The sequence below is a fragment of the Oncorhynchus masou genome, chromosome 32 (assembly GCF_036934945.1).
Source record: "Oncorhynchus masou masou isolate Uvic2021 chromosome 32, UVic_Omas_1.1, whole genome shotgun sequence".
Taxonomy (NCBI): Eukaryota; Metazoa; Chordata; class Actinopteri; order Salmoniformes; family Salmonidae; genus Oncorhynchus; species Oncorhynchus masou.
In genome coordinates, this window is record NC_088243.1 from 71,551,096 (window position 1) to 71,569,335 (window position 18,240).

An 18,240-nucleotide genomic window follows, 5' to 3' on the forward strand; every position below is an offset into this window, starting at 1 on the left:
TATAGACCTGGTCACAGCCCTGGGACCCAATGTTGTACATGGGGACATTGTATCCCTGTTGAAGCAGCCCAGCCTCACCACCACTTTAACATTCTCCATCATCCCTGTTGAAGCAGCCCAGCCTCCCCACCACTTTAACCTTCTCCATCATCCCTGTTGAAGCAGCCCAGCCTCCCAACCACTTTAACCTTCTCCATCATCCCTGTTGAAGCAGCCCAGCCTCCCCACCACTTTAACCTTCTCCATCATCCCTGTTGAAGCAGCCCAGCCTCCCCACCACTTTAACCTTCTCCATCATCCCTGTTGAAGCAGCCCAGCCTCCCAACCACTTCAACCTTCCATCCAGTCCCTTTGTGTTTTGTTTTCCTCCAAGCCTCCTTGATCAGCATAATGTATTTCGCATTTCATTGTTGAATTAGCATTTGATGCAGGAAAAGGGGGATATGGTACTGCGTGCCAAAATAAGGCTTCAATTAAGCTCGAGGGAGGAACCGGCTTTTTACAGCTTTTCCTGCTTAAGCGGTAATCCAATGGGCCCGATGCATGGCCATACTTATCGTCCTGTCCCACATTTGCACTTTACACCATGCAAATGATGGCCAAGCCTGGGAACAATACGGAAGGCTTGCTCCAGTCACCTGTTGTTGTTAGTCCTGCAGGAACAAAGGCTGGCACGGCTGCATCTGCGGAGGCCCTGCAGCTCTGCCGCCAAGGAGCCAGGCGAGTCCAGGTAATGAGGGGCCCATGCATATGGATGAGAGCCATATTTAGAAATGGCAGGCAGGCGATGGCTGCTGGGTGATTGACAAACAAGATACATAATAATAACAAGCAATGGCCAAAACAAAAGCCCCGGCTTGGGCACGGCCATTCAAAAATCACCAGACCCTAGCTGGAACAGGCGTTGCTGTGGAGGGAGAGGTGAGACGCAGATTGGTTGAGGGATGGGAGAAGTTCCAGTGTGTGTGTGTGTGTGTTGCAAAACAACATGGATAAGGTACATTACAGCAATTTAGAGGACATATCTAACTGTCAAATTGAAACAGTATAAACACAGAAAAATGCAACCATCTGTTCAATGCTAGTACACAACCATTCTATTCTAGCACACAACCATTCTATTCTACTACTCAACCATTAGATTCTAGTACACAACCATTCTATTCTAGTACAAAACCATTATATTCTAGTACAAACATTCTAGTCTACTATACAACCATTCTATTCTAGTACACAACCATTATATTCTAGTACAAAACCATTATATTCTAGTACACAACCATTATATTCTAGTACACAACCAGTATATTCTAGTACACAAACATTCCAGTCTACTACAGAACCATTCTGTTCTGCTACACAACCATTATTTTTTCCATGCTTTAGCACACTGCCAACCCGGATGTTCTAGCTGTGTCTGAATCCTGGCTTAGGAAGACCACCAAAAATTCTGAAATTTTCATCCCAAACTACAACATTTTCAGACAAGATAGAAATGCCAAAGGGGGCGGTGTTGCAATCTACTGCAAAGATAGCCTGCAGAGTTCTGTACTACTATCCAGGTCTGTACCTAAACAATTTGAACTTCTACTTTTAAAAATCCACCTCTCTAAAAACAAGTCTTTCACCGTTGCCGCCTGCTATAGACCACCCTCTGCCCCCAGCTGTGCTCTGGACACCATATGTGAACTGATTGCCCCCCATCTATCTTCAGAGCTCATGCTGCTAGGCAACCTAAACTGGAACATGCTTAACACCCCAGCCATCCTACAATCTAAGCTTGATGCCCTCAATCTCACACAAATGATCAATGAACCTTCCAGGTACCTCCCCAAAGCCTTAAACACGGGCACCCTCATAGATATCATCCTAACCAACTTGCCCTCTTCAACCAAGATCTCAGCGATCACTGCCTCATTGCCTGCATCAATAATGGGTCAGCGGTCAAACGACCTCCACTCATCACTGTCAAACGCTCCCTGAAACACTTCAGTGAGCAGGCCTTTCTAATCGACCCGGATGGGGTATCCTGGAAGGATATTGTTCTCATCCCGTCAGTAGAGGATGCCTGGGTATTTTTTTTGAATGCCTTCCAAACCATCTTAAATAAGCATGCCCCATTCAAGAAATGTAGAACCAGGAACAGATATAGCCCTTGGTTCTCCCCAGACCTGACTGCCCTTAACCAACACAAAAACATCCTATGGCATTCTGCATTAGCATCGAACAGCTCCCGTGATATGCAGCTGTTCAGGGAAGCTAGAAACCATTATAAACAGGCAGTTAGAAAAGCCAAGGCTAGCTTTTTCAAGCAGAAATGTTCTTCCTGCCACACTAACTCAAAAAAGGTTCTGGGACACTGTAAAGTCCATGGAGAATAAGAACAACTCCTCCCAGCTGCCCACTGCACTGAAATTAGGAAACACTGTCACCACTGATAAATCCACCATAATTGAGAATTTCAATAAGCATTTTTCTACGGCTGGCCATGCTTTCCACCTGGCTACTCCTACCCCGGTCAACAGCACTGCACCCACCACAGCAACTCGCCCAAGCCTTCCCCATTTCTCCTTCTCCCAAATCCAGTCAGCCGATGTTCTGAAAGAGCTGAAAAATCTGGACCCCTACAAATCAGCCGGGCTAGACAATCTGGACCCTTTCTTTCTAAAATGATCTGCCGAAATTGTTGCCACCCCTATTACTAGCCTGTTCAACCTCTCTTTCGTGTCGTCTGAGATTCCCAAAGATTGGAAAGCAACTGCGGTCATCCCCCTCTTCAAAGGGGGGGACACTCTTGACCCAAACTGCTACAGACCTATATCTATCCTACCCTGCCTTTCTAACGTCTTCGAAAGCCAAGTCAACAAACAGATTACCGACCATTTCGAATTACACCATACCTTCTCTGCTATGCAATCTGGTTTCAGAGCTGGTCATGGGTGCACCTCAGCCACGCTCAAGGTCATAAACGATATCTCAACCGCAGTCTTGGTTTCTCAAATGATTGCCTCGCCTGGTTCATCAACTACTTCTCAGATAGAGATCAGTATGTCAAATCGGAGGGTCTGCTGTCCGGACCTCTGGCAGTCTCTATGGGGGTGCCACAGGGTTCAATTTTTGGACCGACTCTATTCTGTGCATACATCAATGATGTCGCTCTTGCTGCTGGTGAGTCTCTGATCCACTTCTAAGCAGACGACACCATTCTGTATACTTCTGGCCCTTCTTTGGACACTGTTAACAACCCTCCAGGCAAGCTTCAATGCCATACAACTCTCCTTCCGTGGCCTCCAATTGCTCTTAAATACAAGTAAAACTAAATGCATGCTCTTCAACCGATCGCTGCCTGCACCTGCCCGCCTGTCCAACATCACTACTCTGGATGGCTCTGACTTAGAATACGTGGACAACTACAAATACCTAGGTGTCTGGTTAGACTGCAAACTCTCCTTCCAGACCCACATCAAACATCTCCAATCCAAAGTTAAATCTAGAATTGGCTTCCTATTTTGCAACAAAGCATCCTTCACTCATGCTGCCAAACATACTCTTGTAAAACTGACCATCCTACCTATCCTCGACTTTGGCGATGTCGTTTACAAAATAGCCTCCAATACCCTACTCAACAAATTGGATGCAGTCTATCACAGTGCAATCTGTTTTGTCACCAAAGCCCCATATACTACCCACCATTGCGACCTGTACGCTCTCGTTGGCTGGCCCTCGCTTCATACTCGTCGCCAAACCCACTGGCTCCATGTCATCTACAAGACCTGCTAGGTAAAGTCCCCCCTTATCTCAGCTCACTGGTCACTATAGCATCTCCCACCTGTAGCACACACTCCAGCAGGTATATCTCTCAAGTCACCCCCAAAACCAATTCTTTCTTTGGCCGCCTCTCCTTCCAGTTCTCTGCTGCCAATGACTGGAACGAACTACAAAAATCTCTGAAACTGGAAACACTTATCTCCCTCACTATCTTTAAGCACCAACTGTCAAAGCAGCTCACAGATTACTGCACCTGTACATAGCCCACCTATAATTTAGCCCAAACAACTACCTCTTTCCCTACTGTATTTATTTATTTTCCTCCTTTGCACCCCATTATTTCTATCTCTACCTTGCACATTCTTCCACTGCAAATCTACCATTTCAGTGTGTTACTTGCTATATTGTATTTACTTTGCCACCATGGTCTTTTTTGCCTTTACCTCCCTTATCTCACCTCATTTGCTCACATCGTATATAGACTTTGTTTTACTCTATGTGTAACTCTGTGTCGAACTGCTTTGCTTTATCTTGGCCAGGTCGCAATTGTAAATGAGAACTTGTTCTCAACTTGCCTACCTGGTTAAAAAAAAGGTAAAAATAAAAAATAAAAAAATATGTTCTGCTACACAACCATTCTGTTCTGCTACACAACCATTCTGTTCAGCTACACAACCATTATGTTCTGCTACACAACCATGCTATTCTACTATACAACACCATTATATTCTACTGCACAACCATTATGTGCTTATACGCCACCATTCTATGCTACTACACAGCCATGCTATTCTACTACACAGCCATGCTATGATACTACACAGCCATTATGTTCTACTACATAACCATTATATGCAACTACACAACCATTATGTTATGCTACATACCCATTATGTTCTACTACAAACCCATTCTGTTCTACTACATACCCATTTTGTTCTACTACATAACCATTATGTTCTATTACATAACCATTATGTTCTACTTGATACCCATTCAGTTCTACTACATAACCATTCTGTTCTACTACATAGCCATTCTGTTCTACTACATAACCATTATGTTCTACTACATAATCATTATGTTCTACTACATAACCATTCCGTTCTACTACATAACCATTCCATTCTACTACATAACCATTCTGTTCTACTACATAACCATTATGTTCTACTACATAACCATTATGTTCTACTACATAACCATTATGTTCTATTACATAACCATTATGTTCTACTACATAATCATTATGTTCTACTACATAATCATTATGTTCTACTACATAACCATTCCGTTCTACTACATACCCATTATGTTCTACTACATACCCATTATGTTCTACTACATAACCATTATGTTCTACTACACAACCATTATGTTCTACTACACAACCATTATGTTCTACTACACCTATGATGAAATCCACCAAATGAAATAGTTGAAATATTTGTGAGAATCTTCTGCTGTAGATGCTAAGAACTCATATCAAAGTGAAAAGTTAAGCTTTCACCCTTGAGCGGTGTGTGTGTGTGTGTGTGTGTGTGTGTGTGTGTGTGTGTGTGTGTGTGTGTGTGTGTGTGTGTGTGTGTACAATATGATGCAAGTGTGTACACAGGCATGTAATGACATGATACTATTTAATATGATGCCTATCAATAGTCTATTCCACCATAGATAATACACTGTCATCCATATACATGCATGTTTTCAATACAGGTCGTCACTATGTAAATTCCTGCTGTATAAAATGGAGAGCAACTCTTCAATAATATTGACCAAATGAAATGGTTAAATGAGACTGTAAAGAGTAAGAACACATTCCTTTGAAATCTAAATTCCAGCGGGGACCATTACACTAGAACATTTCCTCTCCTAGGTAGAGCCTGTCGATAGAGTCGGACACTAAAGAAAGGCTGGCTTTATGTTTGACTGGGGGGACATACAATACTGTCAGTGTAAACTGATGGCGAACATGGAGAGAAAGTAACTATCAACAAAATATTCATTTTTTTTGGTGACTCCAAAAGAAGAGGGAAAAACATCACAATTCAGAACCAGACAGAAAATCTGCCCACACACAAGAGGTTTGTAGTGGAGTACTGATGCAGTAACACACACACAAAGAGCATTATTTTTTTTCATTTTTTTTTTCAACGGCCACATCTTGCCATAATTGACATGAATACACTTCATCTACAAAGTGTTTCTCCTGCAGCATGTAATAAGGCGTGCAGTAAACCTGCTCTCAGTTTGTAATTGTGACTAATAGTGGCCGTGGGCCTTACTGCCTTGTGAGAGACATTCACTTAAACATGTCATTTTAATTACCATAGAAAAATGTCAACATGCAGTTTGTAAAATGTATTTAATGTGTTTCTGGAAGGCGTAGAGGATAGATCTAACGTCGAGCAAACAACAAAACAGCAGAAAGCATATCGCTTTAACAAGAAGATATGCATCACTTACACTTTGTCTTTCAAAAAACTCTCTCACTTCTATTTTAATGATATGTACCCAATGATTGTGTAAAGAACATAACTTGTAATTCACTCATGGACTTAGTTCAACTGTTGTACCACATCAAAAGCAAAAATATACTGTAAGCTTTTTAACACCAATGTTTGTAAACAATGTAAATGGAAACAGACACTATGAAGCCTAAAACATTGTTTAAACTATAATTTTGACATCATGGATGGTCAGTCTTTGCATCCATAGCTTTGTCTTTGAATTTGAGAGTGGTTACATTTCTCCAGCTCCATCCCTTCAGTTTTTACCAGAACCGGGGTGGGGAGTACACTTGTTATTGTTTCAATTGCTGATTGTCACTTTAATGAAATGTTCTAGAGTCCAAAACATCGACAGATGCACAGTGTGAGAGATATAACATCCTAAAGGACTATCGGACAAAGGTAAGGCCAGGCAAACAAGTCTTGCCTTACAGACCACCACAAGACTCCTAGCAGACAAACACAGTAATAGATAGTGTAAAGGAAATTAAAAGAGCCAGTGGGCTGAACACACCACTACCTGCAGGGATGTGTCTTGAATGGCACCCTTTTCCATCTACTATTGTGCATTACGCTTGACCAGGACCCATAGGGACTAGTGTGTCATTGGGGTGCAGTCTAGGACTAGAGCTGGGGAAGTGAACGGTCAGAAACAGGAAATGAGTTGTAGTGTGAGTTTCCTGACTACTCTGTCAACACTCAGATTGACTAGACTGAGGTGTCACGTCAGTTTTAACGACTGGTACGTTCAGTACCCTTGGATTTAACTCAGGGCCTTGATAATAGTGTGTGTGTGTGTGTGTGTGTGTGTGTGTGTGTGTGTGTGTGTGTGTGTGTGTGTGTGTGTGTGTGTGTGTGTGTGTCAGCTGTATTTAACAGCTTTGCATAACATGATCACAGTATCTAAGCATCCCTTTTAGACAAATCCTCCAATGTTAATCAAAACATGGTAGGCTATGTGCCACAAAGCTAAGTACAAAATAAACACAGTATGTTTCAATATGCAAACTATTCCATGGTTATTACTGGAGAGCTACATGGGTACACAATATCTCCCACTGTTAAAGTCAAGGTCTGCTATTTACCATGACTTCGTTCAAATGATGTGCCCATATTAAACCGTTAAGCCTTAAACACAATAAAAATACCCTTGGTATTTCCCTTAATATCCAACAGTAGTTTTCTTCTCTTAATACGTACTCTCGAAATGTAGTGCATTTGCACACAACATGTATTAATTACAACTAAATAAGCCGAGCAGAGCCGTGTAGTCATTAGCCTTTCCTTTTGAACAGGAGATGGGGTAATATTAAATACATTGGCCAACCTAAAACATTAAGGAACCACTCTGATATTCTGCAAAAAAAATCCCTCCCCGGGCAGCATCAACCGTTGAGCCTGAGCTTTACCACACACATGCAAACTTAGACACACACACGTGCGCTAGCACATGCACACAAACACAAAACACAGTCCCGCTCGCACAAACACACACACACACACATTTAACTTGACACACACACACACCAAAAGTGAGTAAATATTTAGCATTTTCATCTGGCCCCAGTCTGAGTGAGTGACAGCTAAGGCCTTGGTGGAAGAGATAACAGATCACCAGGAGTTCTAGCAGCCAAGTCCTCAGAAGTTTCTTAAGCTGGGCTCAAAAGAGCCACTGACAGTTCACTTTTCATGTTGAATGTGGAGTCAGTGAGAGAGCCTTAGTGCCACACAGTTGTCACAGTACATCAAAACATCCACGGGATTGACTAAAAATGATGCAAATGTGTCGATGATAGACGCCCAACCTTCCTCATTGACACCAAAGTCTTCCCTGAGAAATTTAGAAAGTTCTACGTTTCCCTCCCTCTGTCCTCTGACTAAGGCTGCATGAAGATCTCATCAAGCCAATCTAATAGTTGAGTCATTTTCTATTAGCTATTATGGCTAGAGTCCGACCAATACGTTTCTTTTTAGGTCCGATAAGATTGCAATTTTTTGCAGGACAAAATTGACCGAAACTTCTGCCGATATACTGTTTCACGCCGGGACATTCAAAAAGTATACATTTTTCACACTGAATTCTCATAAATTGCCATCCAAAAGAGCAATTGTCCAATAAATAAACTTTATTATTCATTGTGAAATTGATGACACGTCATGAAAATGGTCGCAAGTGTTCAGATAAGCATACAATTCCCTTTTATCATTCTCTTGTTTGAATATCGGTTATGATCCGACACCGATATAGCGGTAAAAGGCCATTATCAGCCGATAATATCAGTGAACCGATATATCGGTTGGGCTCTATTTATGCCCTTGGTTGGGGATAAGCAGCTTGAAAATATCTCATGATTGCCACAGAAAAATAATCACAACAGCCCAAAGGGTTCATAGATCTGGCATTGTGTATTCATCGTCTTCTATTTTGTTGTTGCTGCTATTCCTATTTCTTTGTGTGTATGCATTAGCTTTGATGCACTCAGGTCAGTGCTACAGTATGACGAGCATTGATGTGACATGGCTAATTTGGAAATGAAGGCCAATTAAACATCACAGACTCCCTCTCTCTGCCTGAAGGACTATACCTACTGGAGCCGGGGCCGTGGGTTAGCGTTCATATGATGTAGGGAGGGAAACTGATTAAGACCTCAAAGAATACTACAAGCGCTGCGGGGTATTACAGGACTTCATGTATGTGAGATCTCTAAGAGGTTCCTAACAGTCATCCATGGAACCATTGTGTGCCCAGTCGGAAGAACATGAGGGTTTACAAACGTGATGTTTTAAATCAGACAAGGTTGACTTACTTGTAAACTCCCTAAAATAACCTAAAAACCTAATAAAGCCTGTCAATTATATTATCTAAGGAGACCTTGAAATGTCTTCGAAATCTTGGAAAACTAGATCCTCTAACAAATCCCTTCAAATGGCCTGCATAAAAAAGCAGCTGTACCTGTGTCTTTTTGTCTAGCTGTGTGGTGCTGCATTCACAGTTCTAAGTCTGTGTTGTAGCTAGCAGTGTATTATCTCAGTAAGTTACCCAGCATGGAAAGGAGCTTTCACAGCTCTAGGTTTCTACCCACTGTGTTGTAGCTAGCAGTGTATTATCTCAGTAAGTAACCCAGCATGGAAAGGAGCTTTCACAGCTCTCGGTTTCTACCCAGTGTGTTGTAGCTAGCAATGTATTATCTCAGTAAGTAACCCAGCATGGAAAGGAGCTTTCACAGCTCTAGGTTTATACCCACTGTGTTGTAGCTAGCAGTGTATTATCTCAGTAAGTAACCCAGCATGGAAAGGAGCTTTCACAGCTCTAGGTTTCTACCCACTGTGTTGTAGCTAGCAGTGTATTATCTCAGTAAGTAACCCAGCCTGAAAGGAGCTTTCACAGCTCTAGGTTTCTACCCACTGTGTTGTAGCTAGCAATGTATTATCTCAGTAAGTAACCCAGCATGGAAAGGAGCTTTCACAGCTCTAGGTTTCTACCCACTGTGTTGTAGCTAGCAGTGTATTATCTCAGTAAGTAACCCAGCATGGAAAGGAGCTTTCACAGCTCTAGGTTTCTACCCACTGTGTTGTAGCTAGCAGTGTATTATCTCAGTAAGTAACCCAGCATGGAAAGGAGCTTTCACAGCTCTAGGTTTCTACCCACTGTGTTGTAGCTAGCAGTGTATTATCTCAGTAAGTAACCCAGCATGGAAAGGAGCTTTCACAGCTCTAGGTTTCTACCCACTGTGTTGTAGCTAGCAGTGTATTATCTCAGTAAGTAACCCAGCATGGAAAGGAGCTTTCACAGCTCTAGGTTTCTACCCACTGTGTTGTAGCTAGCAGTGTATTATCTCAGTAAGTAACCCAGCATGGAAAGGAGCTTTCACAGCTCTAGGTTTCTACCCACTGTGTTGTAGCTAGCAGTGTATTATCTCAGTAAGTTACCCAGCCTGAAAGGGGCTCATTAATGATCTGTGGATTGTTTAGCCTTCTTGTGCTCAGTTGGCACCAACCGCACGAAACCCAATATCACAAAACTGCCCACACAGACTGTGAAGAAGTGATTTGGTGGCGTTCTCTCTTTACAGTGTCGCCACCATGCTCGATGCTATATACAAGGACCACTACTTCGATGCAGACAATAAATGTTACATTCAAGGCTGGACAAGATGGAAACGGACACAGTGACAGTGTGCACTAAGGATGAGAGGCCATGGAGAGGCCTGAAACTTCCCTGCTTGACATGTATGATGCAATCCTGGTTGAGAATGAAATGACTGAACAAATGAACAATGAAACAGCACAGCAAGTAAGTGAAATAAATAGGTTTTGATTATGTTTTACTGGTAATGGGGACATACGTAAATGCCAACAAAATACATTTTTGGTCAGTGTGTGTAACCTTTATTTAACTAGGCAAGTCAGATAAGAACAAATTCTTATTTACAATGACGGCCTACCCCGGCCAAACCCGGACGACACTGGGCCGATTGTGTGCTGCCCTATGGAACTCCTAATCACGGCCGGATGTGATACAGCCTGGATTTGAACCAGGGACTGTAGTGACACCTCTTGCACGGAGATGCAGTGCCTTAGACAGCTGTGTCCATGTGTGTGTTAACTATGGAGCTGTACTAAAATGCTTAAAAGGCTGCAAAAATGTTAAATATTGGTTATCGGTTTTTTTTGCAAGGAAAATATCGGTTTTGGACAAAAATGTCATATCGGTGCATCACTACCAGTTAAGCCTACTTTGTGTCAGTGTAGCAGTTGGAGCCCATCCCCCAGTCCACGAAACCCCTGATCCCACTGTTGCGGTGATTTACGTCAGAGGGAATCATGCACCTGAACCAGGCTGAACAGAGCACCATTGTTTTAAATTGTGGCTGAACTGTTATTATTTGGGCTGAATAAAGAGCGAGGCAGGGAGTGCGAGTTGAGGGCCTCAGGTTGTGGCCTTGTCACGGTGCAGACAATGGGAGTCGATGCTGAACCTGCCAGTCTTCCCTGTCCGGGGGTGGTAGGGGTTGCTGAAAGGCACTGGAGGGGGGCATAGAGGCCAAACACAATGGAACCAAACCCCCTCCTCCCCCCAACTGGGATTGCATGAGCCTGCCCAGACAATGCACTTCCACATGTCTCTTTCACAGCCTCCTCTGTTCATGGTTCACAACAGCACTGAATGGCTTTGTCAGCCCGCCGGCCTTTTCAAGGAGACCTTTGTCAGCCCGCCGGCCTTTTCAAGGAGACCTTTGCCTCGGTTTTGCTGTAACGCGTTCAAACTTTTATAACAAATAAATGAACTGTTTTGCCACCTTTTGATCTAATCGTTACGGTGGGACTTTTGTGCAGACACGCAGGGGTCTTCTGACGCCTTTCTGGGTATGTGTCGATGAAGAAATGGTGCTGACATCCATAACTGAACTTTCTGCAACCTTGAATAAAGTCAAAATCAGAAGAAGATCATAGAGTAGCAGCTGACTGCAAAGGGACATTATTCACAGAGGGAATATGTACTGGGGGGAAGGGAATCTGTACTGGGGGGAAGGGAATCTGTACTGGGGGGAAGGGAATATGTACTGGGGGAAGGAAATCTGTACTGGGGGAAGGAAATCTGTACTGGGGGAAGGACATCTGTACTGGGGGAAGGACATCTGTACTGGGGGGAAGGACATCTGTACTGGGGGAAGGGAATCTGTACTGGGGGGAAGGGAATCTATACTGGGGGAAGGACATCTGTACTGGGGGGAAGGACATCTGTACTGGGGGAAGGACATCTGTACTGGGGGGAAGGAAATCTGTACTGGGGGAAGGACATCTGTACTGGGGGGAAGGACATCTGTACTGGGGGGAAGGGAATCTGTACTGGGGGAAGGAAATATGTACTGGGGGAAGGAAATATGTACTGGGGGAAGGGAATCTGTACTGGGGGGAATGAAATATGTACTGGGGGAAGGGAATCTGTACTGGGGGAAGTGAATCTGTACTGGGGGAAGTGAATCTGTACTGGGGGAAGTGAATCTGTACTGGGGGAAGGGAATCTGTACTGGGGGAAGTGAATCTGTACTGGGGGAAGGGAATCTGTACTGGGGGAATGAAATATGTACTGGGGGAAGGGAATCTGTACTGGGGGAAGTGAATCTGTACTGGGGGAAGTGAATCTGTACTGGGGGAAGTGAATCTGTACTGGGGGAAGTGAATCTGTACTGGGGGCAAGGGAATCTGTACTGGGGGGAAGGGAATCTGTACTGGGGGAAGGGAATCTGTACTGGGGGAAGTGAATCTGTACTGGGGGAAGGGAGTCTGTACTGGGGGGAAGGGAATCTGTACTGGGGGAAGGGAATCTGTACTGGGGGAAGGGAATCTGTACTGGGGGAAGTGAATCTGTACTGGGGGCAAGGGAATCTGTACTGGGGGCAAGGGAATCTGTACTGGGGGAAGGGAATCTGTACTGGGGGGAAGGGAATCTGTACTGGGGGCAAGGGAATCTGTACTGGGGGGAAGGGAATCTGTACTGGGGGGAAGGGAATCTGTACTGGGGGGAAGGGAATCTGTACTGGGGGGAAGGGAATCTGTACTGGGGGAAGGGAATCTGTACTGGGGGCAAGGGAATCTGTACTGGGGGCAAGGGAATCTGTACTGGGGGAAGGGAATCTGTACTGGGGGCAAGGGAATCTGTACTGGGGGAAGGGAATCTGTACTGGGGGAAGTGAATCTGTACTGGGGGCAAGGGAATCTGTACTGGGGGAAGGGAATCTGTACTGGGGGGAAGGGAATCTGTACTGGGGGCAAGGGAATCTGTACTGGGGGAAGGGAATCTGTACTGGGGGAAGGGAATCTGTACTGGGGGAAGGGAATCTGTACTGGGGGAAGGGAATCTGTACTGGGGGCAAGGGAATCTGTACTGGGGGAAGGGAATCTGTACTGGGGGGAAGGGAATCTTTACTGGGGGAAGGGAATCTGTACTGGGGGAAGGGAATCTGTACTGGGGGAAGGGGATCTGTACTGAGGGGAAGGGAATCTGTACTGGGGGAAGGGGATCTGTACTGGGGAAGGGAATCTGCACTGGGGGAAGGGAATCTGTACTGGGGGAAGGGAATCTGCACTGGGGGGAAGGGAATCTGCACTGGGGGGAAGGGGATCTGTACTGGGGGGAAGGGGATCTGCACTGGGGGGAAGGGAATCTGCACTGGGGGGAAGGGAATCTGTACTGGGGGAAGGGGATCTGTACTGGGGGAAGGGAATCTGCACTGGGGGGAAGGGAATCTGTACTGGGGGGAAGGGAATCTGCACTGGGGGGAAGGGAATCTGTACTGGGGGAAGGGGATCTGTACTGGGGGAAGGGAATCTGTACTGGGGGAAGGGAATCTGTACTGGGGGAAGGGAATCTGCACTGGGGGAAGGGAATCTGTACTGGGGGAAGGGGATCTGCACTGGGGGAAGGGAATCTGCACTGGGGGAAGGGAATCTGTACTGGGGGAAGGGAATCTGTACTGGGGGAAGGGAATCTGTACTGGGGGGAAGGGGATCTGTACTGGGGGGAAGGGGATCTGCACTGGGGGAAGGGAATCTGCACTGAGGGGAAGGGAATCTGTACTGGGGGAAGGGGATCTGTACTGGGGGAAGGGAATCTGCACTGGGGGAAGGGAATCTGTACTGGGGGGAAGGGAATCTGTACTGGGGGAAGGGAATCTGCACTGGGGGAAGGGAATCTGTACTGGGGGAAGGGGATCTGCACTGGGGGAAGGGAATCTGCACTGGGGGAAGGGAATCTGCACTGGGGGAAGGGAATCTGCACTGGGGGGAAGGGAATCTGCACTGGGGGAAGGGAATCTGCACTGGGGGAAGGGAATCTGCACTGGGGGAAGGGAATCTGTACTGGGGGGAAGGGAATCTGTACTGGGGGAAGGGAATCTGCACTGGGGGAAGGGAATCTGCACTGGGGGAAGGGAATCTGCACTGGGGGGAAGGGAATCTGTACTGGGGGGAAGGGAATCTGTACTGGGGGAAGGGAATCTGCACTGGGGGAAGGGAATCTGTACTGGGGGAAGGGGATCTGTACTGGGGGAAGGGGATCTGTACTGGGGAAGGGAATCTGCACTGGGGGAAGGGAATCTGCACTGGGGGAAGGGGATCTGTACTGGGGGAAGGGAATCTGTACTGGGGGAAGGGAATCTGCACTGGGGGGAAGGGAATCTGCACTGGGGGGAAGGGAATCTGTACTGGGGGAAGGGGATCTGTACTGGGGGAAGGGAATCTGTACTGAGTGGAAGGGAATCTGTACTGATGGGAAGGGAATCTGTACTGGGGGGAAGGGAATCTGTACTGAGGGGAAGGGAATCTGTACTGGGGGAAGGGGATCTGTACTGGGTGGAAGATAGTCTGTACTGAGGGGAAGGGAATCTGTACTGAGGGGAAGGGAATCTGTACTGAGGGGAAGGGAACCTGTACTGAGGGGAAGGGAATCTGTACTGAGGGGAAGGGAACCTGTACTGAGGGGAAGGGAATCTGTACTGAGGGGAAGGGAATCTGTACTGAGGGGAAGGGAACCTGTACTGAGGGGAAGGGAATCTGTACTGAGGGGAAGGGAACCTGTACTGAGGGGAAGGGAACCTGTACTGAGGGGAAGGGAATCTGTACTGAGGGGAAGGGAATCTGTACTGAGGGGAAGGGAATCTGTACTGAGGGGAAGGGAACCTGTACTGAGGGGAAGGAACCTGTACTGAGGGGAAGGGAACCTGTACTGAGGGGAAGGGAACCTGTACTGAGGGGAAGGGAACCTGTACTGAGGGGAAGGGAACCTGTACTGAGGGGAAGGGAACATGTACTGAGGGGAAGGGAACCTGTACTGAGGGGAAGGGAACCTGTACTGAGGGGAAGGGAACCTGTACTGAGGGGAAGGGAACCTGTACTGAGGGGAAGGGAACCTGTACTGAGGGGAAGGGAACCTGTACTGAGGGGAAGGGAATCTGTACTGAGTGAGGACATAGGTAAAGCTAATAAGATGGAAGAAGCAGATTCCTATGGATGGATGTGCTGGATGAATGGTGGGTAAGAGTTTGGTGATGACTGCCGAAGTTCAGGGACATGTACATCATAAGCCGGGGGCGCTGATGGCTACTAATGCAAAGTAAGGAGAGCCAATCAACTTCGATATGTATTCCACTCGGACTGGTTGACACATCGTACAGATGGATATGTCAAGGCCGGCATGCCGCAACGTTTCGCTGAAAAATCATTGCATTAGACATGACGACACGGGGCCGGGAAGATTATGTGATTGAATAAGGTCTTATATACATTGAGAGCCCTCCTTCACTCCCTCCTATTTATTTACCTATCCATCTTTTTTTATTCCATTCATCCACATCCAACATTCCTCCTTGAAAGAGCTGTAGCAGAGGTGCCCTTTCAAACTGAAGTGGATTTTCAATAAATAGTATGCCTAATGGGAATGGCTCCCTGGGATCCCTAGTTCATATTGAGCAGGGACGGTATCGGTGTCACCGTGAGAGGACTACAGAGGCCCTTGATCTACGTATACCATTTTCTTGATTTCTCTGTTGAGGTCAATTTGGTGAAGGGGGTGACGGTGAGGCCACTCACGCCCATCTCTCGCTCTCATCTCCTGGGGGACGACTCCTCCTTGACCGCAGTTTGAAGGAGGGCCAGACCAGGCTCTTCTCACTCTGCCCTTTAACCTTTGCTTAAGGCGAATCGAGAGCCAGACTGAAACTGTCCTCTCACACCCATCGTTCTCCACAGAGAACCACTCTCTGTACCTAACACATCTCTCAAAGCCTCCCTCCTTCCGTCTATATGACATCACCATCACGCTCACTACTTCATAGCAGCATCCACATTATCATCCTAGCCTGGCTGCGTGTGTGTGTGCAGCCATGTGTGTGTAAATGGTGATCGGCGTGCGGCAGAGAGCAGTCAGCGTAATGTGATTAATCAGTGGGATGAGTTGAGATGGGAGACCACACTAAGGGCCGTGTCATCCCAGCGGGAGGCTTTCTCTTCCCCCTCTGAATCAACCTGCATCCATATCTCCCCCGGCGCCTATCTCAGACATCACCACTTACCAACAACCCTCTTCACACCAAGCCACCGCTCCATTCCCCAAGTCCGCCCAGCGACACAACCAATAAGGGATATTACCGCTTCCCATGGCTGCACTTAGGACTGCATGAGGCACCGAGTGTTCAAGTAGGGGACATTAAGGGGTGTCTGTTTCCCCCGGGCCATGTGTGTGTGTGGAACAGGGATGGGGAACGGCGATGGGATGGTATATGTCCACTGTTCTTTTGACAGATTCATCTCTCCTCAACAGAAAGGCTGAATGTGGATAAAGGTCACCGTGTTAGATTCCCTGTTCCTCTGCAAAGTGGCTGTGGGGCTAGGAGCAAAGAAGAAGCAAAGTAGAAGACGAAGTGCTGTATGTCTTCACTAACAATCTGCAAGGTTATTTATCTATTTTGCTGAGTGAGAAAGGCCGACAGACTGCTTGTGTTCCAGTCAAGACAGAGAGACAGCTCACCGCACAGGGGAGACAAGACCGATACTCACTAGTGATCAATCTCACAGAGACTTTGACTGCCAAGCTTACATAGAAATGTGCTCCTTTTTAATTCACTCATCCCCCTTCTATACGCCTCCTACTTCACATTAGACAGAAAGACACAAAAGGCAAATGGGCTGCAGGACAAGAGCGATAAAAGATTGGGCAGGCAATGTCAATGCAGATTGGGCCTTTTGTGCCAAGCCGATGCATCTCTACCTCAAACCAGACGCCCCACTTGCAATTATTGCGTTCTCCCAGACAAGGAACACAGAAGCAAAGTCTAAATAGGGTGCCTCTAGCTAGATCATCAATCACGGGTGGGGGAAAGGAGGGTGGAGTTGGAGAGAGTTTTGCCAAGCCATGTCCCATACCATTCATTATGAATGGAAGGTCCCTATGGTCTGGGAGAATGGGGTGGGGCTGACTGCTATTACAATGAGCCTGTCCTCCTATAGCTCCTCCCAACAGCCTCCTCTGATACAAACACATATGGCCACATGCACACCCACACACACGATAGTACTGAGCAATTAGTGCTTTTTGAGGTCGGTTCGGTGCAATTATTTTTTTCACATTTTTCGATTTAGGTTTGGATAAAAAAATGTTTTTGTTTACATTAAATGCACTATGCTTTATGTGGGTTGACTGCTGTAACAACACAGAATAAAACAATTAATACATGTCCCATGATGACAGTGACTGACATTACTGCTTATCATAATTTATTCACATTACTTTACTTTAATAAAAATGTGTTTTACTTAATTCCAAGTCATCATCTGATCTCTATAGAGCTGTTGCTTATGCTGTCTGACAAAATCCCTATTTTAGAAGTTATTCAAAGTAAATAAGGCATACTTTAATGACTGCTAAACAGAAAATATCAATCACTTGCATTGTGTATTTTCAGGCTGGCGAAGCAACTTTTTCAATCCCTCTCGATCGCGCGTTCTCTCTTCTCTCAGTTTATGTTTCTGCTCCGCATAGACCGGACAAGTTTAAGCGGGTGTGGAATGGATTATGGTCATTGTAGTTATTGACCATGTTTTCTGCACTAAACTATATAGTTGGAAACTATAACTCTGTACTACATTGCACAGTTCAGGCTTGATCTGATTTATCTCTACAGAAACTGCACACCAAGCACACAGAATTTTTAAAAACTAAATGGAATTAAAATAGTTGAACTGACGTCAGTCAATATAACAATTTCACTCAGCACGCACACAAATACACACACAGGGGTCAGATGGAAGGTTGGACTCACCTGGATCAGTGATTCGCTCAGCCTCCCCTCGTCCACCTCCAGCACAATGTCCCGGATCTCTTCATAAGGCAGCCGGAATGAGCCCAGGAAAATTGCTGTTGTGATAGAAATGGGAAGAGGGGAGTCATTTTCCTCCCTCTTTT

General features: G+C 45.8%; 1 protein-coding gene across 5 annotated transcripts in view; it reads right to left on the reverse strand.

The window, feature by feature from the left end:
- The window catches only part of LOC135526552 (protein diaphanous homolog 2-like), a 728,420-nt gene that overhangs the window by 325,591 nt on the left and 384,589 nt on the right, over positions 1-18,240 (reverse strand). For all 5 annotated transcript variants that reach the window (XM_064955040.1, XM_064955039.1, XM_064955041.1 and 2 more), the window contains one exon: positions 18,098-18,192. In XM_064955040.1, coding sequence (XP_064811112.1) covers positions 18,098-18,192 — 95 coding nt within the window. The remainder of the gene's footprint in view (positions 1-18,097; positions 18,193-18,240) is intronic.